This window comes from Osmia bicornis, chromosome 16, assembly GCF_907164935.1.
Source record: "Osmia bicornis bicornis chromosome 16, iOsmBic2.1, whole genome shotgun sequence".
Classification (NCBI taxonomy): domain Eukaryota; kingdom Metazoa; phylum Arthropoda; class Insecta; order Hymenoptera; family Megachilidae; genus Osmia; species Osmia bicornis.
In genome coordinates, this window is record NC_060231.1 from 3,957,374 (window position 1) to 3,977,748 (window position 20,375).

Genomic DNA, 20,375 nt, shown 5'->3' on the forward strand with positions numbered 1-20,375 from the left:
GGACTGGTATAATAGACACGACTGTCATATTAACTGTACTCTGTATTACATACAGACTTAATTTTACCTTGGGGTCCCTGGTACCCTTAAAATAATGACCCTTGGCTAACAAAGACATGTCCAGTCTTCTTATATCTGTAGTCACTGCCGTAATTTCCTGAAATTTCTAGAAGAATTTTACATCCCCTCCACGTTCAATTTGTTTCCTTAGTAATTTCGAGTTTAGAAAGGAAGGTTACGACTTCACGTTATTTATTTAGTCGTAATAATTTTGACGTTCAACGTGTTTCCAATTTTCTAAAAATAGTTACTTTTCTTTTTTTTTATTGTAAAGAAAATATGTTGAGCGTTTGAATAGGTTTAGTATTAATAATCGAATTGAATTGTATATAATTGAATAGAAGGTGACTGGTATACTTGTCTATCTAGTCGAGGAAATTTTTGAAAATCTCGGTGAGTAAAATATAAGTAACATTACGTAAAAAGAAGTGTTACATAAAACATTTTTTACGTATCGAAGCCGCTTATTTTGTATACATGGTTTACAGGTTATGGTTCGTACACATTTTTCCTTTGATTCAAAGTGATTTTCATAAGGTTGAACATCAGTTGCTTTTTTAAATTCATAGTCCCTCGATTAATTGCAATTTTTCATTCATTCGTGCTATTTAATATTGTCTATTTTTGCTGTTTCATAGTTTCGTGACAACGCAGAAACCGAATCGTGTTCCATTTATAAAATTTGAAATCGATTAACTATATACGTTTGTTCATTTCGAATTTATTTCTTTCGATTTTACACTAAACGTATTAATTTTTACTTGTATTCGTAAAAACATTGTATTTAAATAAGGAATTAAGTCACGTTTTTGTTATTATTAAATTTTAAATTACTTGTATCAATGTTCCTATCTTCTGTTCTCTTAGTAATAAATGGAAGTTCTATTCATAACCATATTAATTTTTCATATTTTGTTATAATTATTCTGCTATGAGTAATGTCAGTAGCATTAATAACTGAATTTGATATTGTATGTTTTAGGAATAATTATTTATTTTAGTTGACATATTTGGACAGTATTATACTGTGAGATCTTAATTTTTGGACCATGGCTAAGTGGGGTGAAGGAGATCCTCGCTGGATCGTTGAAGAAAGACCTGATGCTACTAATGTTAATAACTGGCACTGGTATGATATAATGTGCATGTAATAATTTTAGTTTATTTAGTTTTAACTTAGCAGTGCTGAATAAGTTCTCTAGTTAAATAAGTTAGATTATTAATAAAATAATGTATTAAACAATAGGTCTGATTTAATACACAAATCAATTTTAAGTAATATTATTATATTATATCTGTCTTTCATTGCATTATATGTAATTCTTTTGTTATTTTCATTTATAATATTGATGAAGTTATAATGATTAATAGTTTTCCATTCATGTAAATAAATAAATGAACAATAAAACCATATAAAGGACTATATTATTAGTGTTGTATATCATTTTATATAAAGCACATCTCTTGAAATTTATGTACTTTTAAAAGAATGTAATATCTGTAATGTACTGAATTCGGTTCAAAATATTTTTGTTGAAGTTATTAAAAGGACAGTAAATACGGATATAACTGTGTATTTATTTCTAATTGATTTAGTATCCATTCACAATAATTAATAGAAAACTAGAGATTTGATTATAATTATTTTCTCAGATTGAACATCTATTTTTAAATTTTTTTAAAAGTGTGGACTTTTGTAAATGAGCTTAAAGTATCTTTATTAATTAAAAAAAAAGGAATTTTATTCATGAAACAGAATTTTAGAAAGGATTGTTTTAAAGAATAATGCTAATTTTTAGGAGATAAGGAATGAAACATTAGAAATTTTCAATTCATGATTTCAATTTATAATTTATGAAATTAAGTAGTTTAGTTATTGAACTAAATAATGTTGTACCCTTCAAGTACTTAAATTAATTTTTCTTCTTTTCAGGACGGAAAAAAATGCCTGTGCTTGGTCCCAGGAAAAGCTGAAGGAACTATTTACCAATATGAAAATCGAAGGAGATGGAGGTCGATACTTTTAACTTATTTGCAATAATAGCTTAACAAGTACAATTTTCACGTGTACTTAATAATATAATTAAAATGTTTCAATGTAATTATAAGCGTATAAAATTATCTCTTTCAGTCTCCTGTACAGTAGCAGAAGTAGAAAAATGCGAAGGTGAGGCGACGGCAAATAATCGTAAGGGTAAATTAATTTTCTTCTATGAATGGAATATCGTTTTGAAATGGGTATCCGAAGGAAAATCTAATAAGACGATCGAGGGTAAAATAAACATTCCAAATTTATCAGAGGAAAATGATATTTCTGAAGTAGATGTAAGTAATAAATACTTCAATCTTGTATAATATTCTATTTCAGATTTATCAGTATTTAGTAGCATTATTCAGTAACTATATTTCTAATTGTTTACAGATTGAAGTTACTCTAAAAGATAGTACAGATGAAGGGGAGGCGATAAAACATTTTTTACATACAAAAGGTAAAGAAGCAATTAGAGAAAAATTGAAACAATATGTTTCTTCTTTGAAAGAAGGTAAGTTTTTCTTAAGTTTAAATGTATAATACCATTTGATGTATTTCATTCACCTTTGCAGTACTTTTATTTACATTAATTTAATTTTTATTGCATTAGAATTCACTGTGGGGATGATCTTGCCTAAAAAAGACAACGTGAAAGAAAATATCTCTTCTATTACTTCAGGATTCAATGCAAAGGTAAGTATATATTCAGTATGGTAAAATTAGATAAATTGTTGTAAGTTAATCTGGTGATTTATAATTAATTATTGCAGATGCAAATGAATTCTACCGCGGTATCAAATAAAAAGGAAGTAGGATGTAAAATCTCAACGACAACAATTAAGCAACAGCAAAAGTTTCAGTGTAGAGCTGAAGAATTTTTCAATGTTTTTACAACAACTGAGGTAAGAGTTTTAAGAATATCGGAATTGTAACATTTATTTAACTGTTTCTAACCTAACAATATTATTCTTACAGATGGTTCAAGCATTTACTAAAGGACCTGTAAAACTAGATTTGAAAAAGGCCGGGAAATTTGAATTGTTCGGCGGTAATATACACGGTGACTTTGTAGAAATCACGCCTACGAAGATTGTACAAAAATGGCGTTGCAAACAATGGCCTGACGGCCATTTTAGCGATGTAACTATTGATATTTCTGAGAAGAATGACCATACGGAAGTTAATTTAACGCAAATAGGTGTACCAGTTAGGTAAGTTATGCTAAACACAATTACATACAAGAAGTGATTGAATATAATACATATGTATGTTTATTTTACAGCGAGGAAGAATCGACGAAAGAGAACTGGGAGAGGTATTACTGGGATGCCATAAAACGTACATTCGGGTTCGGTTGCTTCATGTGATCTACGTATGGTTTAAAATTTGCACGCTTATTGATAAGTAGAAAAATAATAAAAATGTGTATTGTCGTAAGTTGCCTCGCATACATTCAACATACTAGCCGCAATTATAATCAGCCACGGACGAACTCTTTTTTCATTCGACGGTGTTCACTATAATTTTTCTTATTTTTCTCCCCCTCTGCCTTTTCTATTTAATACATTGCATCGTGTAAGCGAGACATTATGTCCAAGTATCATCAACATGACACATCTGTATTAATAGTTGCATATGTCAAATAAATCAGGTCAGATACATACTGTCTTAATTATTACCTATCATAGCAGAATGAAATTAGGCATTTCTGAATAAACAAAAGTATGAGAATGTTGATAGTAACGTTATTTAATTAAAAGAACATTTTGTTCATTTTATTTTTATGGATAATGGAGAACTTCAGAAATTCTTGGCCATATCAAAGAGGACAATAAAAACATTGAAATATAGAATTGTGTTCTGTGTTTGATTAATTATTTATCAATTATAAAAATGTCTAATATCCTCGGAGGAACAGAAAATCCGGTAAGAAATATCAAATGCATCAAGGGTAGTAAGTTACATCATTTTGAACATCATCTTTGTATTTTCCTTTATCAACAAAATGGCGCTACTACAGCCACCTCACAGTGGTTGTTTCTGAACACGGTTTAACCTCGAATAAAAAGCCAAAAATGATTTACTAAGGAAATATACAGGGGTTAAACCTTTCTATGTTTTATTAAAAATATTTTCAGTTGAGCACCTCCATTATCCTAATACAGGAAGGGGTTGAGGTCAGCAGTGTTCGAGACGCGAATGATGCAGTACCATCCGCAATACACGATAATGTCCACATCACTCCTAGTTATATTGAATTTAAGGAAGCTAGCGAGGGGATAACATGTCGACAACTTATTACTATCAAGAATACAGGCCTGAAACCAGCCTTTGTTAAACTTCGACAACCCTATTCAATTGTAAGTTAATGCCACTGCCACATTATTATAAACCAACTTTATGATGCATCTGTAATTTTACCTATTTTTCAGGCATTCCAAGTGAAAATCCTAAAGAACGGAGTGATGCTTAATCCAGGATTAAGCGTATCCACAACTGTGATATATTCTTTCAAGAGACCATCATTCTTGCGTGCAATGATCCCTATTGAGATCAATGGGAAAAGTCTCGATTACAGAGTTGTATGTAAATTATTGGAAGAAGGTATTAGTGTTGAACCAAAAACAATTGATTTTGGGATTCTTGATATTGGCTACTCTTCTGGTATCAAAGTATTAACTATGAGGAATGATGGCGGTAAAAGTACTAGGTACAATACATCCTTAATCATCCAACATGCATATAATCAAATGTAAATCATAATGTAATATCAATAGGTTTTCAATTGATCTTGGTAAAAATGATTTGGAAATTGCGGTGAAGCCATTGCGTGGCGTCGTTACACCTAATAGACCGGTTCAACTCACGGTCGAGTTAATTGGCATGCAGGAAGGCGTCTTTTATAGCGAATTTTGGTAAATTTCTATTAAAGGCGACGCTATAGCTGAGTCGCTATAGTGCTTTTGTGCAGAAAAGAAAATTTCTCATGTTCAAAATTAATATCATTTATATTTTTCCTATTTTCAGGATAAAATCATCACCAAACATACGTATTCCTCTGAAGGTTAACGTAATTGCCCCAAAGCTTGTAGTTTATCATCCCAATACAACCGGAGATTTCACCCTCATTGATTTCGCTGTAGCCGTGGCAAATACTCGAAAATACGATTCCTTCGTGCTAAGAAATGTTTCTTCTCAAGTAGCCAGCTACGTGGTACTTGGAGAAATAGAAAATGAAGTGAAATGCATTCGAGTAACGTGTTCGATTCTATTACTTATCGTATAATGAAACTGTACAAACAGATCCTTGGTATCCCTTATAGGACATTGACCGTGAAAAGTATCCTGTTTATAATGCTTTTGAAATCCGACCGATTCAGGGTCGTATGGATCCCATGGAGGGGATCATTTTTGAAGTTGGGTAAGCTGGAATCTTTTTCCCTGATGTTTCATCAATTTATTACATTATTAATGAACCTTTTAAATGTTAGATTTACACCGACGACCAAGTTGTTACGTTGGCGGCAAAAAGTTAAAGAGAAAATCGACAGACCAGAAAATGACTTCATGGCTTTTCTCAGAATCGTGAGGGTACACGTTACCGAGACCAAGAATATCCCGAGTATATTGAATTTTCTATAGATGCTTGGTATATTTTAACGAAAAATCAAATGAATTGTGTAATCAACAAATTTAGGAAGCGATGCGATGCGAGAAGCGCTTGTTAATGAAAGTGGAACCCCATCTTCTCATGACGTTAATGGTTAGCTTTAATGATATTTAATATTATAAGCTTCTTTTCGTTATGGAGGAAATAGAAAGGGAAGGTTTTTGCCTTTGGTTCTGAGAAAATCCAAGGAGAGCCTATGGAGAACCTGAGGAAAGCCTAATAAATAATATTAAATGATTTAATTTAATTTAATTTAATAAATATTTAATAACTTAGCATTTAGTGGGACATTTCTTCCCTTATGTTTCCTCTTAACTAAGAGGAGCTTAACTATAAGGCTAGCACCCCTAATTTATTCAATAGCATAAAATATAATTTTGTTAACAGCTGGTTTGACAGTTATGAACATCTCTACATCGTCTTCGTCTTCTTCGATGATTATGGAACGCGGTGTACACGACACAATAAGACTCTGCCTTCACGGTGAAGTCGAAGAGGCATCCTTGAAATTCGAACCGGACATAGTTTATTTCGGGGAGATTAGTGTCGATGAAGTTTCTCAACGGGTTGTTAGGATATTGAATCCCTTGAAATTTGCACCGATTATTTATCGTTTTGTATCTAATACAGCGGTTCGTTGTTACCCTAAACGAATGGAGATAAAAGCAGAAGGATCCATAGAAGTACTTTTGAAAATGAGAGGCAAAGAAAATGGTACACAGTAATCATTACAATTCCTTTCATTTTTTAAGAGTGAAAGCAATCCTTCATAATTTTTTTTTTTCAGTTTACTCACCGTTCAAGATATACTTTGATGCTATAGTAGATTCCTATGAATCAACAAAGACTAGAAAAAAAATAAAATTAAAAGTGGGAACTTATCCTATACAGTGTGTCGTAAGCATAATATTGTTAACAAAAAATCTGCAAGGTGTGGAATATACAGAAAATCTGAAAATATGCGTTAACATAGTTACATTATCATCGTTTCATTATAGAACCACATGATCACTCAAGGGGTATTAGAAAACCACTGTTACCGCAGTTTATGGTAAGCAATATTAATGCTTATTTAATTTTCCATCTTTCATATTTATTTTATTTTCAGGATACAATGAAAAGCCAAGTCCCAGAAGAGCCGGACAGCGAAATACTAGATAGACTCCTTCGTTTACCTAAATGGAAATACGAGGATATGTTTAAAACAGTGAAATGCAATTCTGGTTTAGAAAAGAAGGTATTACCGTCTAGTATTAATACCGAAGTATTAATACCTTTGTCCCCTTTGCAAATATATAATGTACGCGTGTATCCTTCGATATTCACTTTTGGAATGGTAAGTTCCTTATAGTAAATGTAAGATTATTAGTCAGTAGGTGATGGCACACGTGACAAATAATTTTCGGGTAAACTTTACCTCAGGGGCCCAAAAATTATGGCCTTTTTTTTTACCTTCTTGAAGTATTTTACGTATAGAATCTAAAAATCCAAGTTTCAAGGCGCGGAATTCATTGGTTCAGAAGTTATACGTGTGTAAAAGTGAGCGTTTTTAGCGTATACCGGGTGTGCTGTACTCCGATGCTAACCCTTACCCTTTTTTTTTTTTATTTGACAATGCTAACCCTTACTCTGACCATAACCCTAACCCTAACCCTAACCCTAACCCTAGCAATAGTAAAAAATGCCAATTATAATAGAAATCGAATGAAAGCCAAGTTTAGACTAATTTACCTACAAATTCTGTTTTACCGACGGCGACTCCACTCATTGAAAGGCAACAGGCTACAAATCAATATGGCGTCGAAATAACTCGTGAAATACGCTAAAAACGCTCACTTCTGCACACGTATAACTTCTGAACCGATGGATTCCGTGCCTTAAAACTAGGATTTTTAGATTCTACTCGTAAAATACTTCAAGAAGGTAAAAAAAAAGGCCATAATTTTTGGACCCCTGAGGTAAAGTTCAGCCTAATTTTCTATATACATTAAATTATAGGTCGTCCTAAAGAGTCACAGTTATCGACAACTGGTTGTTGAGAATATGAATGATTTTCCAGTTATGATTCGTCTAACGAGCTTATCCAGATGTATTTTCTTCCCGGATGGTAATGTAATAATTTTACCAGCTGGCGCGCTGGTCACTCGCCTGGTCGAATTTCGCGCGCATCATATTGGCAAATTCAACGGTTACATTGATTATATTATCAACGACAATCACTCGTTCGAACTTGGAGTAATCGCAGACATTGTTCGTAAACAATTGTCCCTTGAACCGCGGGAGGCAACGCTCGGTACAGAATGGTTGAAGGAAGAAGTTTACCGACCGTTGGAAATTACTCTTCAGATTAGAAATAAATTGAATGCAAAAACGTACTTCAGGTAATTGTTATGAAACGTAATATAATTAAAACTGGGCTAAACTTCCGAAAACCTCCATGTTCCAAATTGGCTCAAATTTTGGAAATAGATTCTTTTTTGATAAAAATTATGATTGCGAGAAGGATTTTTGACGACTCGAAAAAAAATTTGTTATCACATGAATGCCACTCTCTATTTTACCGACATAGTTTTATTGACCCATCGATACCTTTTAAAAAACAATTGAAAATAGCAGATTTCACAGCATCAGAATCGCCATCAAATCTGTCTAAGGCCTAAAGATTCCTGCAGTTATAATTGTGTCGGTAAAGTAGGGAAGGATATCTACCTCGAATCGCCAAAAATCCTTCTTGGAATTGTCATCTATATTAAAAAGACGCCTATTCCCAAAATTTCAGCCAATTTAGAGCATGAAGGTTTTCGAAAATACAGCCACTGTCCCTATGATGTACCGTTTGTTCATTTAGATGGGAGGTGCCTGCGACGTGTGGCTTTTTCATCGAACCAGTGTCAGGCGCTATTCGCGGGAATTCTTCTTTATTCTGCTACGCGTATTACAAACCTCACGCGATAAGATCTCACAACACAGAGATGACACTGAAGTGCGAGGGTGGCACTTTTCTTACATTACGACTGAATGTTCCAATTCAGCCGCCAAAAGTCAGCTTCGTCGAGGATACCATAAATGTCGGTAAAATACCACTTAATTTACCGACCGAAACAATCGCATTGTTGAGTAACGTTGACTATGTCGAAGCTGCGTACGAGGTTGATGTGTCGTCTTTGATGTACGGATGCAGCGTGTATCCTCTTACTGGTATAATAATGCCTCGTGGAATGGTTGGTCTTGAAGTAGGTGTACCAATCTATAGGGTGTCCCTATAGGGTTAGTCCTTTAAAGGGGTGGTAGCTGGGGTGATTCTGAACAACATTTTCCTTTGCGAAAATGTTGTTCGAAGCTTCGTTTTTAAATTATTAAGGAAAAACACTGGCCAATCGGAGCTTCTGCTCGGTACCCAGGCCAAGCCCATGCCGCTGGCGTCCCTGAGCCCGCGCGCTCGGATTGGCCAGTGTGTTTTCCTTAATAATTCAAAAACGAAGCTTCGAACAACATTTTCGCAAAGGAAAATGTTGTTCAGAATCACCCCAGCTACCACCCCCTTAAAAGACTAACACTTTTTCCGGGACACCTTGTATAATTAAACTCACAGGTGATTTTTATTTTTATTTTATATTTGTTACAGATCACCCTTACATTCTGCACTTGTTTCGATTTCGCCATCGTGATTCGTGTAACGGTACAAGGATGTTTACACCTGCAATTAAAAATCATGGGAAACGTAACTTTCCCGCAATTAAAGTTACATCCTCAGTCGATAAGTCTGCGACGAATAAGCGCAGCTGCTTACCAGCATTTTTTGATAACAGCCACAAACCTTGGAACCACTATGTTGAAGTTGAACTTCCTTTTGCAAGATTATCCAGAATTTCGGATTTCTATTTCACCTGACAGAACAGAGCCTGGTTTAGGTATACAATATTTTATATTCAATATTCCAATGAAATTGCATTTGGCTAGTTAAGGATTCATACACAGGAATGGGCAATGTCTTCATCATGGCTGGTACCAGTCGTACCCTACATCTTCATTTCGAACCGATCGATCTGGCTAGCTACGCCTTCTATCTTCCAATCGTCATTAACGACATACTTGGCCCAGCGTTGGAAACAGATCCAAGGACCCTTAAACCCTTGGAATACCTGAAACCGTTTAAAAAATATTACGTTAATTTAACGAAGGATGATCAACAGGACATACCGTTGAAACTTGTTACAATATCTATTGATTGCACGGTTGCCGGACACGTGGTCCATTTCAGCAAGTTAGAGTTTCATTTTAATATATCAACAAACGAGGTAAAGTATTAATTATTATTTATAAAGAATGTCGAATAAAAATTGTCTGCTACGCTATTAAAATTCTACTTTAATTTTCAATGAAAGGTGGAAGAATTCTGCATAGAGAATCGTAGAGAGGCTAAAGAGAAATCTATTCGAATAGAAACGAAAAATTTCTCGGTACCCGATTGTCCGTTTTCTATTCAATGGTCCGATGGTAAAGAAGCGACGATAACAACGGATTCCATCGAATGCACTTTAAAGCAAGGAGAGAAATGCGTTTTCCTAATAGCCTTTCACCCGAAATCGTCGGGAAACTTTAATCTCGAAGCGCCGATCTTTGTAAATAACGAATTAGATGGGGAAATGTTTAATAAATTGTCTCTGATCGGTGAATACCCGGTGAGATCCATCGGTGCTTCGATTTCAGAAATTTATTTCACCCCTGTACCACTCGATGTAGCCATTGAAAGAGATTTGAGATTGATTGTAAGAAACTTTGAAAATGAATCGACCATCTTTGCTAAAGTATCTACTCCTGATTGTTGCACTGGGATATTTAAACAAGAAATGGTGTCCATAAATTTTATCAATGGAAATAGCATACCAGCTTCTGAGTAAGCGACTCAAAAATTGATCAGAAAAATAATCTTCTTTTACTGTTTAATAATTAAGCAATTTTAATTTTCTTTTTCAAGGTACACACAGTTGGAAGTGAAAATTGTCTTCAAAAGTGACGCATCCGTCTCGTTTCGCCTGATTATTGAATTTTCTGATGACAGTGGTTTGGCTGTCTGTCCTGTGATGATTTATGCCACCGCTGATAATAGTTTATTAACAACGCATGTATATCTAAGGACACCTAAGAGTGACTTCGACTGGTTCGACGATCAGGATAAACGAATATCTCACATTTCTAAACTATCTGACACTATGACTGATGATGAAGAGTACGAGAATGATGGGCAGACCTCGTATTCTGCTAGACACGTGAGATATTTGAATAAAAGTAGAAAAATCTGGCAATGAATTACTTTAGAAAATTTCAGATAAATATAGATCATTATTTCAGAGACAAACTTCAGGACCAAGAATAAGTATTCTTTCTTACATTGAACAATACAGTGAAGGTTCTGTCAAGAAATTGTTGGAATCCAGATTCAAATTATCACTAAACAAATCAGTGTTTATGGACATGAACGACCACGACGCTTACTATAAATCCGAAGAGGACCCAAAGAAATTTCATTTGGAATCGAGGCGTTCCTCGAAAATTTCATCGTTTTATTATAAAAAATATTTTGAACAACTGGAGTATCCTTTCTTTCCTTCCAACAATGAAAGGGAGTAAGTTTCCTTTAGATTTATGTGTTTCTATTGTTGCAAATTAAATATTCTGAATTAGTGATTTTTTGTTACAGTGATTATGAGACGCATATGAAGCAAACATTGATCGCAGCAGAAGAATGGTTATACACCGGACCGTTTAAATTCAATTTTTACCCCGAAGTTCCAAATGGCATTACAGTGTCAATGTCGAAATTTTATCCAAAGAAGCAAGCGCAATTAAAAAGCAAAAGTCAGAAACGTCGCAGCTTTGAATGGTCTTTCTTGAACGTGCTTGAATTGTTATCAAATCAAACGCTTTACAACTATATTGAAAAACCGTTAGTATTATAATAATTAAATTATTATTAAATTAATAAGTATTGGGATAATTGAAAAATTAATTTATATCCCCTACAGCAAAACTCTACCAGACGACGAGGTAGAAAGAGCCCATTTTTTGTTTCATCATTTTGAAAGTATCCTAAATTATTTATTATTAAGCGGAGCTCACGTGTGCCACGTTTCGGCACAGTTCTTGTTGAGTTACGACGACTACGTGATTGTTACAGAAAATGTAAAAAGTATGGTAAGTACAATCTGTATACAAACGTAATGTAGTTCCCTGAGTGATAAATTTCAGAAGAAAGTGCGAAAAGCATCGGTAACGGAATGGACGGGGACGGAGAAGCTGTCGCCGCGGTTATTCGAATCGAGAAGCAAACAGTGCTGGCTGGATGTAATATTACAAACGTATAAATGTTTTGTGCTTACATCTATATCACAGATCAAAATTAGGAAAGAATCTTTCCCGGCCTCTACGCCACCCTCCAGGCGATCTACCGTTCATCGGGCATCTGTAATTACATCGTCGCTATTAAAGTATATTTTGATCTTTTTCTTATACAGGGTGTTCGACAACAGCTGGGAGATTTTTAAGGGGTGATTCTAGGGATCAAAATGAGACGAAATAGCGTTTGCGGCTCTGTTTTCCAGTAATTAACGTTTAAAAATTCGAATAAAATGCGCCTGAAACCTGCAACCCGCCCAGCACCGACGACTGAACGTCAGGTCGGCAGGGGTTGGTACAGTCATAACCAAGAATCATTGAATAGTAGAAACCTACCTCGTGCTGCCCCTGCTAACCTGATGTTCAGTCGTCGGTGTTGGGCGGGTTGTAGGTTTCAGGCGCATTTTACTCGAATTTTTAAACGTTAACACGTGGACTGCCGCAGTGAAAATGGGCATTATTACCGCTCTAATTATTAAGAATAGGGATGAATAATTTTCAAATTTCAGATGTCAAGCTTTTAATTTGGTACCTTATTAGTATAATAGCAATACTATTGAAAATAATATTTTTCTATCGTTTTCTTTTAATTATTGGAGTGTAATTTACGATGCCGGTCACCGGTGACCCCCATGGCATTCAGCGTGTAAATTCCTGGAAAACAAAGCCGCAAACGCTATGTCGTCTTATTTTGATCCCCAGAATCACCCCTTAAAATATCTCCCACCTGTTGTCGAGCACACTGTATAAATAATAGCTGAAAAATTCTGATAAATGTTCATCTCGGATTTACAGTTTACCCAAACAATGTGAAATTCACGATAGGAACATTCGTGACATGGTCAATTTATCTGGTGATCGTAAATCACGTACCAATTGTTACTCTTGCCAAGAGATATTTTTAATGGCGTGGCTGGAGTATCATTACGAACAGGAGCGTACTAAAGAATGGATGACGGATCGTCGACTGATATTGAATCCAAACGAGAGCAAAGACGTGGCCGAGGCACGTTCCATTAAAAATTTCGATGCTGATTTAGCTGATTCTTTAGTATTAGTAGCTGTCACAGCTGCTCACTGTCCTTTTCTCATTGAAGAATGCTTTAACAGTATTTATCTCTATCCACAAAATTTCGAAGAAGTAAGTATCATTTGTTATATTCCTTCTGATCCCTATTTTCCATAATTATCTTTATTCATCTCTTTTTAAAGATACTGCACAATGCCGTATGCGTAGTAAACGCCTGGAGAAAAATCCGACTTAGCTTCGTGATATCACCGTTGGAGATCGTGTACCCTAATTGCATAAAAATGTTGATGCTTGTTATATATTTGTACAAGACATTGCCAACGTATATTCCGAAAACAAAGATCAAGTTCAGTTGCGCTTTGTGCGAAGTCGCCACGAAGCAGATCAATTTTTCAAATCCAACCGCAGATAACGTTGGTTTCCTGATACTTTTATTTGGTAATAACAATGGATTCTTCATGACGGAAACCCCGAAACCAATTATACGGTTAGGCGCACACGAGAGCGCCGTGGTGAAGCTAAAATTTCATGCTAAAAAGATAAAGAAGACTAAAGGTACTATAAAATGTATATTCAAGGACAGCCTGGTTTATCTGTTTTGTATACTGCAGCTCACCTGCTCTTCTGTGGATCAACAATTGGTCCTCATTTTGGTAGAAATCAAGTATTCGTTCTAGAAGGTCAAGCTGATACTTTGGGAATAGCTAACGAGTACATGATAAACAGCAAATTGTACGAGGTGATTGATAAAACATTACATATCAATGTACCCTATAAAGATCCAACTGATTATGAGATATGGATGTCAGACGAACGACCAAGCAAACCCAGTTAGTATAATTATTAAAACTAAAACTTTCAGATCATTTTTTATGGGAACATACTTTATAGGTACTTTGAAGTTAACACGATGGGCTGAGATGCGTTCGAAAAAGATACCTAGAAGACTGTTTTTAAATCAAACATTCATTACAGTCAAACAAGGTTCTAATGAAAGCATTTTATCGTTAACACTGGCATGCATCATGCCTGTTGATAGAAATTTTTGGATTGTATTTCAATCAAAAATGGGTGATTTTATAATCCAGGTGCAGTTGCGATGTTAAACTACAATAGATTCCCCTGATCAGTATTTATGACTATTTATTTATTTTTTTCTATGATAGATCAGTTCAGTCTGCAAACCATCGATAATCGACAATCTTATAATTACATTAAACTTACAAGAAGATCAGTGTATCTGCGCGGATACGTATACCGATTTCAGTAAATCCTGTCCTTTCAGCCTGATGGTGCCAATACCTTGTAAAAACAAGCAACTTTGGAGTTCTGTTGCTTATATGTTTCAGAAGGCTCTTGATCAGCAGGAACGTATATTTTGGTCCCGTTACTTAGGTATGTAAATGTAATAAAAATAAATTAAGAAACTTAAGATACAGGGTGTTCGACAACAGGTGCGTAAAATTGTAAGGGGTGATTCTAGGGATTAAAATAAGACAAAAATCAAGAATAACGAAATAGCGTTTGCGGCTTTGTTTTCCAGTAATTAACGTTTAAAAATGCGCCTGAAATCTGCAACCCGCCCAGCACCGACGACTGAATGTCAGGTCAGCAGGGGCAGCACGAGGTAGGTTTCTACTCTTCAATGATTCTTGGTTATGACTGTACCAACCCCTGCCGACCTGACGTTCAGTCGTCGGTGCTGGGCGGGTTGCAGGTTTCAGGCGCTTTTTATTTGAATTTTTAAACGTTAATTACTGGAAAATAAAGCCGCAAACGCTATTTCGTTATTCTTGATTTTTGTCTTATTTTGATCCCTAGAATCACCCCTTAAAATTTTACCCACCTGAACAAGTTGGTGCTAAATATTTATTTATTTTAAAATGAAGATACTTACATTGGTCTACATTTGATTCGTTGGTTAATGGGAGGACACATTACCATGGAATTTTCTCATGTGTTTGACAGGACAGTTACTTATAACGTAACAATACCCAAGGCAGCTGGTATACTTGATGTTCCTAAAACATTTACTATAAATGGTTAGTACAGTTTCTCCACATAAAGGCATAATGTTGTCTACTGACTTTACTTTAAGTACAAATGTGTAAATTTAGATATGACTTCTACTGAGAGTGTTCCGATGAATGTTCACATTGTACCTTTCACTGGAAAATTGTTAGAAACAACGTTAACATTGACATCTCTTAATGGTAAAGAACTAAGGAAATATACCGTTAGTTTCTTAAGAAGTTGAAAGTAAGTGACATCGATTGGGATTAGCTTATATTTATATTAACAAAACTTATCGTGTTACATTCATGTCTTTTTATACAACTAATAATTAACATTTGGTTCTTCTACATTACTTTATGAAAATTTCAAAGATAAATTGAAAATTGAAATTCTTACAATAATACTATACAATTGGCGAGTGATGATGTTTCCAAAATAATCTGATAACCCTTCTAAAATAAAAGTACAAGGTAAATGTAGAATGAAACGTGTTACACGTTTGAATATTTATTTCCATAATGGTGTGAGATGTAACGAATGTTGACGTATGAATATTTTTTATCAATGGTTTACATAAAATATGTTACAATAAATTTATAATCAATAAACCGATACTATTTACTAACTAGAGTATTCATAACCATCTAGTAATATCATGAGATTAATATAATTATTATTTTTTCCTTTTTTTTCTTTTTTTCTTTTGAATTAAATGCTCATAGACATAACATGATCGTAGTTATATTATTTTTTTTTTTTTATCCGAGTACATGACATATTAATGAGATCCATTCGCAACTAATTTCACAGATTCCAATTGCACGCATACTATTTTTGCTAAGGGCGGTTCAAACAATGACGATTCAGATGTATTTGTGATTATCTCGCAAAAAATCCGTATATTCATAATATCGAAATTCGATGCGAATGTCTCTGTTTAACTAGCTATAAATATGACTATATCCGCCCATCGCCAATGATTTTTCTTCTACAAAAATCTGAAATCGAAGTTAATCGCTACGTATAATGAAATCACAGATCAATTGGACAAAAATTTAATCCTAACTTAGATAAATATAATTTGCATTTTAAAATTAATCATTCTACATAAATTCATATAACGACGAATGTTTCTTCTTCTTTCATTTCTTTTTAAATCTTATTATAAATGTCTTTTAACATTTATCAACTTGCTCTTCAGCTACGATATTTTTGTTATGTTAATGCCATGATATGCCAGTGATTCGTTTGTGCTTCACATAAATGACACCTCTTTCTTTTTTTTAAAGTACGTTCTCTTCCTTTCACGTGTAAAACGTACATAAGTTATTATAAATATACTAAACTAGCGAGGAGGTAATAAAAAAACTTGCGCTGGACGGAGTCTACACATTCATCATTTATATACATATATCTGTCGTGCCAAGCTTCGCTCGTTAAACTATTTCACAGTGTCGTCTATCTACCAATTTTGATATTCTTAACAGTGAGCATGGAAAGTTGATTGGATGAGACCACAGTTTTCAGAACGTACGACCCTTATACAACTCAGGCTTCTGTTAGTTAAAAACCTATGCTGTACGAAAGTGTACACGTGTGATACATGCACGTACCGCCTACAGGGAGAGATACAATTTATTTCAATAATATTGACCGTCTTTCGTCGTAACGTTGTGTGGTTTTTGATTATTCGAGGATCGAAACTGAATCAGCGTAGGGTACATAGCCAGTATATAAGTTAATTCGCACAATTCAGAATAACTTCACCTTGTACACAGGTCTACCTAAGGTAAACCTAATTATCGTAGAAAGAGTGTGTACGTAACAAGTGTTATGTTCGGGAAGACGCGTGCAGTAGTTAGAGCCGCGGATAAACAGGCACAACGTATGATAACAAAAATATATTACTAATTGAGAAATGAAATTGGCGTAGGACCTAACTTATATTAATCCTGAAACAAACTGGGGTTGACCATCGCGATCAAGGGTAAGCTGAGGTATTACGCTCGATGATGGCTGGAATGTTGATCCTTGGAAACCCATCGCTGATTCGTATAGCTGCAGAGATTCGTGACGTGACTAAAATGTTGCAAGATTACCAGAGTCTTACTTACATTATGGTTTCCTGGAAGCGTCGTGTAATCTGGTGTCGTTGGGCGATGCCTGTTCGTTGGCAGTGGACGCTGTATGGTGGCATAAGTATTATCCTGAGACGTGTCGCCTATACCAACGCTCACACCGCTTCCACGTCTTTCTGTACCTAGTCCACCTTCAGGCTCGCTGAATACTTGCATCGTTAACTCTTGCTCCTCGTATAGTTTAAGTTTCCTAAATAGATTAACAATAAAATATATACACTGCTTTCCCAAAGAGGCAGACATTGGTGTGTACTCACTGTTCAATCCATAAAGGATTCTCTGTGGTGTTCAACTCGTCGATGATTTGCTTCTTTATCAGACCATCTTTCTTTCTTATATCGTTTGGTACAGTGATCACCCTGGAACGATACCATAGCATACATCCTTTGAAATTTTTATATTACATCTTCCATTACTATTTACCAATGACGCAAACAGCAACAGACTACTGTTACTGTGACTGCACCGACTAGCAACACCACCAGTAAAGCTATTAAAGCTGCAAGGGCAGGGTCGAATGATTCCTCTTGTACTCCAGCATACGCAGGCTGCAAAAGTTACAATATTATTAGAAATACTGCATTATAGAGGTGCTGCTCCAGAAAATTTTTAGCCTGTGTTTGAAAAAACCGCCATTACGCAGCCTCGCGCGCAGCTTCCTATGTGCGCATGCGCACGCGGTCAAACACCACGCCGCGGGAACTTTGAAGCGCACAGTTCCATACAAAGATTTTTGGATCTTTTTTATAAACTGGGGGATGGCTACTGACATTAAGCTTAAGGATTATATATTGTACAAGTATAAAGAAAGAATTAAAGAAAAAAGGACTCATTATATTAAATGTTATCGATAATATCAAGTGGAAATAGGGGGTGCTGCAGCTCCACTGGTTACACGCATAAAGTGCACTTACCACCACATTTTCTATAGCAAAGCCTGCATAATAGTCCTTCAAGAAATCATACTTTGCATCTATGACTTTGAGCACCTGGGGTACAGGAGCTATAGTATTGGTCCTTGGTTCCACAACGTGTAAATACATATCACACCTGTAAAATATATTCAAATAAAATATGACGTTCAAAGAATTTATTTAAACAATCTTTTTACCATTCTCTTCGAATATGACCAGAAGCATCTACGTGGTACCGTATATCATCAACGACTACTCTGCTCTGAGTCGCGTTCGACAGTTCTGATACAAACTCGTCACGTTCGCGGTTTACTTCTTCGGGGGGTCGTGACAGGATCACCCTTATTAATTGTGTGGGTTCAAATACCCAGACCTAGCCGGTGGAACAAATAAATAATGAATAATTGTAAATAGTGAAAAATAACGCTATTAAAGTAACTTACATGAACCCTAGTCATAGCGTATCGTTCTGGAATGACTATTTCCTTTGCTATAACTTCAACGATAAACCTGTGCTGATTGTACTCCGCCATGTATCCACTTGTCAGAATTTTACCATCCTGGGTGACGTTAAACGGACTCGGAACAATAGAACCACTCGGTTTATCCGAACCGTATTTATAAAGATTAGCACTGGCAATGTAATAATGAAGGGTGCCGTTGTCGCCGACGTCCAAATCGGAGGCGGTCACTTTCGTTACGAAATCATTGATGTTCGCCATTGAATTAATCCCCGCGTAGTAGTCGTTACGTTCGAATATCGGTGGGTTATCGTTCTCGTCTAGAATAGTTATGGTCACGTTTGCGTGCCCGTGGTCTGTGCTGTGGGCCATCGAACGTCCTGCGTCTGCAGCATTGATGTAAATATTAGGATCATTCGAGGCTAAAATTAACAGAACGTATTTGTCGCGAACTTCGCGATTGAACGACTTGTTCGCGTAAATACTGCCGTCGGATTTGTCCAGATAAAAAGCGTAATCTTCGTTTCCTGAAAAAAGAAAAGCATGTATAAAGTGTTCCATTTAGAGATTTTTAAATATATATACAGGGTGTTCGACAATAGGTGGGCAAAATTTTGAGGGGTGATTCTAGAGTTCAAAATAAGACGTTTTGTAATTAACGTTTAAAAATTCGAGTAAAAAGCGCCTGAAACCTGCAACCCGCCCAGCACCGACGACTGAACGGCAGGTCAGCAGGGGTCGGTACTGTCATAACCAAAAATCGAAGCCGAATGCTGCAGTACCGAGACACAGAATAGCAGGAGGTAAGTTTCTACTATTCAACGATTCTTGGCTATGACTGTACCAACCCCTGCCGACCTGCCGTTCAGTCGTCGGTGCTGGGCGGGTTGCAGGTTTCAGGGGCTTTTTACTCGAATTTTTAAACGTTAATTATTGGAAAACTAACCCTAGAATCACCCCTTAAAATTTTGCCCACCTGTTGTCGAGCATCCTGTATATTATTACCTACCAGCTTCTATGTAGTAATAAACTTTGGCGTGCCTGCCCTCGTCCTTGTCTTCCGCGGTTACTTTTCCTATAAAGTAGTCTTTAGGACGATTTTCAGACACGTGGAAATGATACTCGTCGTAGAACAGTGGCGCGTTGTCGTTGGTATCAACCAACTGTATAGTGAGTAGCCTTAAGGTTTCATACGCTGTTGGGGTGCCATGATCGGCAGCCACAAGTACCAGCTGAAACAATATCTCCATTAATATCATTTGCCCTCAACAATTATTAATACCGTACAGAAGAATCTACCTCGAATTTACTCTTCGCTTCGCGATCAAGAATGATCTTTGATCTCAGTTCGCCCGTCTCTTGGTCTATGGAGAATTCTTCCGTCTCTTGAACATTCCTGTTCCCCACTTTCAGGTGATAACTTATGCGACCATTTTCACCAGGATCTCTGTCGATCGCTTTCACCGTTAATATTAAATAATTTGATACCCCAGTGTTCTATAAAAGCATCATTAAATAATGTTTCATTTAATAAATGATTTATGGAAAGGGGTGTGATTGTCATGGGCATCCGCAGGATTTTTATGGGGGGGCATGATATAAAATATCATTTCTAGAGATGGAGTTCAAAACGAAAGAGACAATAAATGCTGTATTCG

General features: G+C 35.6%; 4 protein-coding genes and 1 long non-coding RNA gene across 7 annotated transcripts in view; 3 read left to right on the top strand and 2 right to left on the bottom strand.

Annotated features, from left to right (window-relative positions):
- The first annotated feature begins 151 nt into the window (after nt 1-151).
- LOC114879044 (activator of 90 kDa heat shock protein ATPase homolog 1) lies at nt 152-3,753 on the top strand. 3 transcript variants are annotated; one of them, XM_029193528.2, is made up of 9 exons: nt 152-453; nt 1,062-1,189; nt 1,994-2,073; nt 2,192-2,385; nt 2,483-2,603; nt 2,703-2,785; nt 2,863-2,994; nt 3,068-3,303; nt 3,375-3,753. In XM_029193528.2, exons 2-9 carry the CDS (start codon nt 1,110-1,112, stop codon nt 3,457-3,459), a joined length of 1,011 nt encoding a protein of 336 aa, XP_029049361.2. In that variant the 5' UTR covers nt 152-453; nt 1,062-1,109; the 3' UTR covers nt 3,460-3,753. The 3 variants fall into 3 exon arrangements, with proteins under 3 accessions (XP_029049361.2, XP_029049359.2, XP_029049360.2); XM_029193526.2 differs by having other exon boundaries at nt 153-453; nt 1,043-1,189; XM_029193527.2 differs by lacking the exon at nt 152-453 and adding an exon at nt 486-554 and having other exon boundaries at nt 1,043-1,189.
- A 232-nt stretch (nt 3,754-3,985) lies between these two features.
- On the top strand, nt 3,986-5,467 carry LOC114879055. Its single transcript, XM_029193556.2, has 5 exons — nt 3,986-4,018; nt 4,231-4,452; nt 4,525-4,802; nt 4,870-5,007; nt 5,120-5,467. Exons 1-5 carry the CDS (start codon nt 3,986-3,988, stop codon nt 5,376-5,378), a joined length of 930 nt encoding a protein of 309 aa, XP_029049389.1. The 3' UTR covers nt 5,379-5,467.
- Nucleotides 5,383-15,588, top strand: LOC114879049 (cilia- and flagella-associated protein 47-like). Its single transcript, XM_029193546.2, has 24 exons — nt 5,383-5,513; nt 5,584-5,714; nt 5,790-5,855; nt 6,150-6,476; nt 6,550-6,693; nt 6,761-6,813; nt 6,871-7,098; nt 7,761-8,143; nt 8,611-8,995; nt 9,388-9,673; nt 9,741-10,060; nt 10,148-10,659; nt 10,741-11,032; nt 11,115-11,389; nt 11,464-11,709; nt 11,789-11,957; nt 12,012-12,250; nt 12,954-13,299; nt 13,371-13,743; nt 13,800-14,018; nt 14,080-14,276; nt 14,355-14,583; nt 15,078-15,230; nt 15,306-15,588. The coding sequence occupies exons 1-24, from the start codon at nt 5,479-5,481 to the stop codon at nt 15,443-15,445; spliced, it is 5,748 nt and encodes a 1,915-aa protein (XP_029049379.2). The 5' UTR covers nt 5,383-5,478; the 3' UTR covers nt 15,446-15,588.
- On the bottom strand, nt 6,855-7,378 carry LOC123988561. The gene is made up of 3 exons (XR_006830172.1): nt 7,180-7,378; nt 7,007-7,106; nt 6,855-6,937 (listed from the first exon to the last, which is right to left on the bottom strand). It is a non-coding gene; the product is annotated as an uncharacterized LOC123988561 (long non-coding RNA).
- A 93-nt stretch (nt 15,589-15,681) lies between the features above and the next one.
- The window catches only part of LOC114879050 (cadherin-87A), a 55,832-nt gene continuing 51,138 nt past the window's right edge, over nt 15,682-20,375 (bottom strand). The window contains exons 20-28 of the mRNA XM_029193547.2: nt 20,017-20,214; nt 19,727-19,949; nt 18,700-19,244; nt 18,454-18,629; nt 18,257-18,392; nt 17,766-17,890; nt 17,600-17,701; nt 17,319-17,532; nt 15,682-17,262 (exon numbers count right to left, since the gene is read on the bottom strand). Coding sequence (XP_029049380.1) covers nt 17,146-17,262; nt 17,319-17,532; nt 17,600-17,701; nt 17,766-17,890; nt 18,257-18,392; nt 18,454-18,629; nt 18,700-19,244; nt 19,727-19,949; nt 20,017-20,214 — 1,836 coding nt within the window. The 3' untranslated portion in view covers nt 15,682-17,145. The remainder of the gene's footprint in view (nt 17,263-17,318; nt 17,533-17,599; nt 17,702-17,765; nt 17,891-18,256; nt 18,393-18,453; nt 18,630-18,699; nt 19,245-19,726; nt 19,950-20,016; nt 20,215-20,375) is intronic.